Source organism: Chelonoidis abingdonii, chromosome 15 (genome assembly GCF_003597395.2).
Source record: "Chelonoidis abingdonii isolate Lonesome George chromosome 15, CheloAbing_2.0, whole genome shotgun sequence".
Classification (NCBI taxonomy): Eukaryota; Metazoa; Chordata; order Testudines; family Testudinidae; genus Chelonoidis; species Chelonoidis abingdonii.
In genome coordinates this window covers 8,670,976-8,676,759 of record NC_133783.1, presented here as the reverse complement: position 1 = coordinate 8,676,759, position 5,784 = coordinate 8,670,976, and the positions used below count along the sequence as shown (strand labels likewise).

At 38.4% G+C, this 5,784-nt stretch overlaps 1 protein-coding gene across 1 annotated transcript; it reads right to left on the bottom strand.

Moving 5' to 3' along the window:
• Positions 1–480: 480 nt before the first annotated feature.
• LOC116828257 (mannose-binding protein-like) lies at positions 481–4,076 on the bottom strand. Its single transcript, XM_032786355.1, has 4 exons — positions 3,878–4,076; positions 3,146–3,280; positions 1,956–2,039; positions 481–1,098 (listed from the first exon to the last, which is right to left on the bottom strand). The coding sequence occupies exons 1-4, from the start codon at positions 4,074–4,076 to the stop codon at positions 725–727; spliced, it is 792 nt and encodes a 263-aa protein (XP_032642246.1). The 3' UTR covers positions 481–724.
• Positions 4,077–5,784: the final 1,708 nt, after the last annotated feature.

Below are 5,784 nucleotides of genomic sequence, written 5' to 3'. Positions count from 1 at the left end.
AACAAGAAAAAAATGATGACACCTATTCAAAACCCTTCCCAGCTTTTCAATACACTTTGCTCATGCCAGACACTGGAAATGTTATCACCTTTGCAGCCCTTTGTCACTCAGTTATGATCTGCAGTTCTGGTTTTCTTGCACTCTAAATACCCTTGCGATTAGACTAGATATTAAACTCCCTGATCCCTGAATTAAACTCTGGGGCCCTTAGTCTATTAATAGATCTGGGTGAATTCCAGCAAACAGATTTTTTTTGTCAAAAATGTCAATGATCCAAAACTATTTGAGAATTTGGGTCAAATTTGACAAATAGTAAAAAATGATTTTTTAAAAAGTTGAAACATTTTCATTTTGACCATGTTGAAATGTTTTGACATTTTGTTTAAAAACAGCAGTTCAAATTCAAATCTGAGCCATTGAAAAGTACCTGAAAAGAATCAAATCCAAATTAATAACTTGAAAAAAATGTATTGTGAGTTCACCAAAACATTCCGGTCAATGCTAAATGAATTTTTTTCAAGTTTTACAATGAGATGGAAAATTTTTAAAAAATAATTGGAGTCAGTTTGAATTTAACTCTCCTCCCAGCCTAGATTTTTCAGTTTGGTCACTGAACTGAAAAATCCATTATTTATTCAGCTTCACCAAGTAAGTAAATTGGAGCATTTCCAGTGCTTGAAATAGACTTTGGAATGTGACAGAACTAATGTACCACGAGAAAAGATTAAAATTCACAAATAATTAACATTTCTGAATTTGAACAATCTATGTCATTCCACTTTTCATTGTCATACATTGCAACACAGTCTTCGTTCTCGTCATTGTTTGGTTCTCCCGTTTCCCAATTTGTGTAAGTTACAGGTCTTCCATTCAGATACAGAAATTTGCCTTCAGTTTGCACATCAGACATCCCTAAATATGCTTGTTCTGAATCTTTCAATATTTCTCGCAAGGCTGTGTTCTCAGCATGATTGTGTGGACAGGCGAGTCCACCTCCAGCTTTTGTGCACAGGGATTTTCCATTTTCAAAAGAATCTTTTGTGCCCGTTGACATAAATGTTTTCTTACCAACACTCTTGACCCACCGGAAAGAAAAAACTAGAAACAAAAAAGATAATTAAAATGAAAAAATTGTACATGTGTTATGGGGGAAGTTAACCTCTCTGTAAGAATTTACTCACAAAACACTAGGCACATTAATTGCACTTTGTAAGTAACAAATGACACTTATACAAATAATATGACTTCTGCCAACGTTATAGATGAAACTGTGCTAGCAGCAACTATTTGGAAACAGAACAGCAGCTAGCTGGTTTCTTGAATGATTTCCAGGACAAATATGAATGGAGATTTTTTGACTGAAAAACCATGTTATAAGATTGTACTACAGAGAAAGGGAGATGAATACACAGTAGCATTTCCCACTGTTGCACTAAAATGAGAGAAAATTCACCTCGGGCATATATGGTGGTAGAGTTAGCGAAGACAGGGAACTTATACTTTATTCACTGTGTCATCTAAGCCTGCTTAGAGCAGATGAAGACAACCCACTCTCAACAACCTGCTGAGCTCTTTCACCCTGGATGTCCCTATGGCAATGATGTCTAGGACTCTGTGCATTAGTGCTCCCATCACTGCTACCACCAGTGTAACTGAGCCAGTAGTAGTGCAGACGTTAGCATAGAGAAAACTCTTGGGAAAAATCACATTTGCCCATGTAACAAAGCCCTTGCACAATAACTAGGCATGGCTTAGTGATAACTGGATGTTGGCATGGCTGGGACTGGGAGGAATCTACACTGTCAAGGCAGGCTCAGATTGAAGCTCATTTCTTAGAGGCAGTGTATGGGAAAAGGCTGTACAGTGTTTAAGCTGCTGTTATCACCCCTTTACTTGCAAAGATTCCTCCCTCCTTCTCGCCACCCCAAAAATACAGTCATTTAAACATATCTCACACTTTTGGTGTCTGCTAATGTCAGCTTGAAGAGTCTGGATGTTCTTTTCCAAAGCAGTTACTTGTCTTTGAAGAGAATCAAATGCTAAGAAAAACAGTTGGAGAGTCATGTAATAAATCATTTCAAAATTACCATACAATCATTCCCTTGGACTGGCCAGTTGCCTAGCTGCTACCATATGGGTGGGCTGCATGATGCCCTAACCAGGGGTCGCTAGCTCCCAAAATATTCACAACATGACTACAGCTGGGTGATAACTGATTTTTTGGTTCACTGGCAGTTTTGCAATTAAACAACAAGAACAAAACAAACAAAAAAAAAACAGATAAATAAACAACCCCGACATTTTGTGAAAAATGTATTCTTTTATTTTGAGTTTTAACATTTGTAATGAAATTGAAGGAAAATTTGAAACAAAAAATAATTTTGAATAAAAAACCTGAACTTTCATTTAAAAAGTGTCAAAACAAAACATTTCAGAATTTTTCAGAATTTGTTTTTTCCCCACCAAAATAATTGAGTGAAATTGACACAGATTTGCAAAATATTTTGGTTGACTCAAATCAACATTTGTTTTTGAAAAAAAATTTTGGATGAAAAATTTCAGCCAGTTCTAAAAATGTCATTTTTACTTTCTTAACTGGGAACCCAAACATCATTTCAAACTGGGTTCTGGTATACACACAATAATCAGATGGGAATCTTCTCTCTGTTACTGGTCAGCACTTCCACTTAATCAGAATCAGTCATCTGTGTGTGTGGATAGCTCTAGGAATTAATTTGTTTCCAGTTAGAATATTTTTTTAAAGTGTGTTTCTACAGAGTAACAAAATGTGTTCCACCCAAAGATGGAAAGCAAAGAGAAATAATGATTGGGAAAAGGAGCAAAAGGGAAAAAAAAATCAGTTATCTTAAAAGAGGAGGAGATAAAAATAACACATCCCCTAGAATTTAATCTGTAGGCAAAGGTGAGTCGTGTCATTCACATTTCAGGGAATATATCCATATTGCTTGGGTTTGTCCCCTGTTCTCCTATACAGTAGTTGTGACATGTCAATTACCATTTATTCTCCCCAAAGCTTTTGGAGACTCTTCACCCCCAAATAGTGATGAAAAGAAATACAGGACATTCCCATGAGCCTACCAAATTTCTCCATGCAAAATGTGACAACAGATATTGAACAAAATACCTGAGTCAGAGAGAGTCGACTTCTCACTTGCACTTTCTCCTTTTTGTCCTTTTTCGCCCTGTGGTCCTTGATCTCCTTTTGTTCCCTGAGGTCCTGCCTTTCCAGGGAAACCCTGCAAACCCCTCAGTCCTTCTCCTAGTGTTTGTTTAAAAAGAAAGCAGTTAGCAAAAAATATTCCCAACCAGCCCTACTGGGATATTCAAAATTGGACAGGACAAAACATTCAATAATTCACTTTAGGAAACAAACTTGCTGTGAGATCTACAAATGAGCTCTAACATCTGTGATTCTGTGAGAATAACTGTTAATCAACTATTCTTATGAGAAATCACATATACATGGAATATCATTATAAATGTATTACAGTGCTTTTAAATATGGGCCTTGATCCTGTAAGCTGCCATGTGCAAGCAGATCCCCATATCTGTAGAGCACCAAGTAGAAGTTAATGAGGCTCTGACTGGGCACAAGGGCCTGCCTGCGTGGAACAGCCTGCAGGGCTTCTGCCAAAGCTAGAGGGGAAAGTGAAATTGATGGATGTTTTTTTTCTCATGATGGGGTATAAGAGCATATTTAAAAGCAGCCAGAGGAGAGAGAGAACTTTTAAAGTTCTAAGAGAGAGACAGAATCTGAGAAGGACCCCGGGAAGGCAGAAGACAAAGGATGATAGCACCAAGGGGACTGATAGATGGATCACAGATATAATCTTGGTAAATGATTACAGCACTTTACCTTGGTCTCCCTTTTCTCCTTTGGGACCCTCTTTCCCATCTCTTCCATCTCTGCCTGGTAAACCATTGGTTCCAGGAGCACAGCATTGAATGACTGGGCACGAATTCATGTTCTCTTCATGTTTATTTATATCTACACCTGATGCCATCATCAACGCCATGGCCAGAACCAGAGCTTTGAAAGGCTGACAGAGATGCATTGTCAAGCCTGTAGATCTGTGACTAATAAAAAAGGAATAATCACATAAGCACCTGTACATAGGGTGTTCTACCGTCACTGTGTAGGAGATGCACCTCCAAGGTCAAGATTCTTAGGACCTGGTTCTCATTTGCGCTAAGGCCCCTTTACACCATGCTAGCAATGTAAAAGAGACTTAAAAAGAGTGATGGCAGGATAGTAGTGAGGGGAGATTTCTGAGAGCTATTTGGGCCTTGTTGATTCATATTGTGAGCAGTGGTTGGGGAAGGGGAAGATCTGGAAGTTCAGTTCAAAGAAGCCCAATAAGGGTACAAGATAAAGAATCTGGGAGGCCCCAGGTTTAGTCATTAGTCTGTTGTAGACTACACGATGAAGTCTATAGCAGACCATAGATGTTAGAAAGGGAAAACACCTATTAGAATAGGTCTTCCAGTTGATCATCCATGATCTTATTAGTGTTATCTGATTAGTGTTCATGAGCTTATTAGTGTTATGTTCTAGCTTATTTTAAATGTAAAAGTACGAGGGGCTTCGTTCTCCTGAAGGACTCATATGGAATTTGAACCAGGGACTGCTCAAACTCAAAAGGAGAATCTAAACCAACCAGCTATTGTGCCTGAACGTGTGATTAGGGCTCCACAGATATCAGGAGTGAACTACATCTGATCACATTCTTTTTCTCTACATAGCTGCTCATCACTAATCCCAATGCAAACAAAAAATAATTAAAATACTATGAGTTTGAGGCATTGTTTCCATGTAACTGCTGCCTGATTGCTTCCCAATTAATACTTGATGGGCAATTGAGTTTTGCATGTAAATAAGGTATGTCACTGTCTCATCATCCCTGAAGTATTCTTGGATTCCATGCATGGTGCATATATCAAAGCAATGAGAACAACAGAAGTCATTGTGTGGTTAATTCTCTGCAAAAGGTACTCACTAATTGAGCTTGATTAATAAGTCTCTAATTTGAGGCAATGAGGTCCAGGAATCAAAGAATTTTGTATAGAGCTGAAATGAACAGCAAACTGCCATGAATATCATTTTACTTCAACTTTTAGGTCGTTGGGCCAAATACTGAAAGCCAGTGATTCTCCTCTCACATCTGCCAGTGTAAAATCAGGAGTAATGCCAGTTAAGTCAGTGAAGATCTAGTTGGTATAAAATTTGTGTAAGGGAGAAGAGAATTCAGCGCAATGAGACTTTTGCCATTAATTTCAGTGGGATCTGGATTTAGTGCTCTTTCTTAAGCTTCACAAAAACTTATCCAACCCTTAGCCTGACTCCCATATTTCCTTTCCCCAAAGACTAATGCACAGTCCTTCCATAGAGCTAGAAACAAAACATACTTCTGGACCTACTTGTGGAGAGCTGAGCTCCTTGGCACAGACCACTGACCCTCAGAGCTAACAATGTGATCTAGGAAATCACAGCCTTGTTTCTTCCTGCTCTAACCATTAGGACACATTTTGTTGGGAGTTGGGAATAGACACGACTCAGGCGTGATAATTTGCTGATCTTCCAACAAAAAGTGTTAATCTCAAATCTTCATTGGCTTCCCATGCACTCCTCCCTTCATCTCCAAATGAGGAAAGAGTGAGAAATTAAGAGAAACAAAAAAAGTGAGCACTGAAGGAAAAACTCATTGCAACCCATTGTTTCACTAACAGCTGATGAGGTCATAAGGTAACAGTGAGGACAATTTC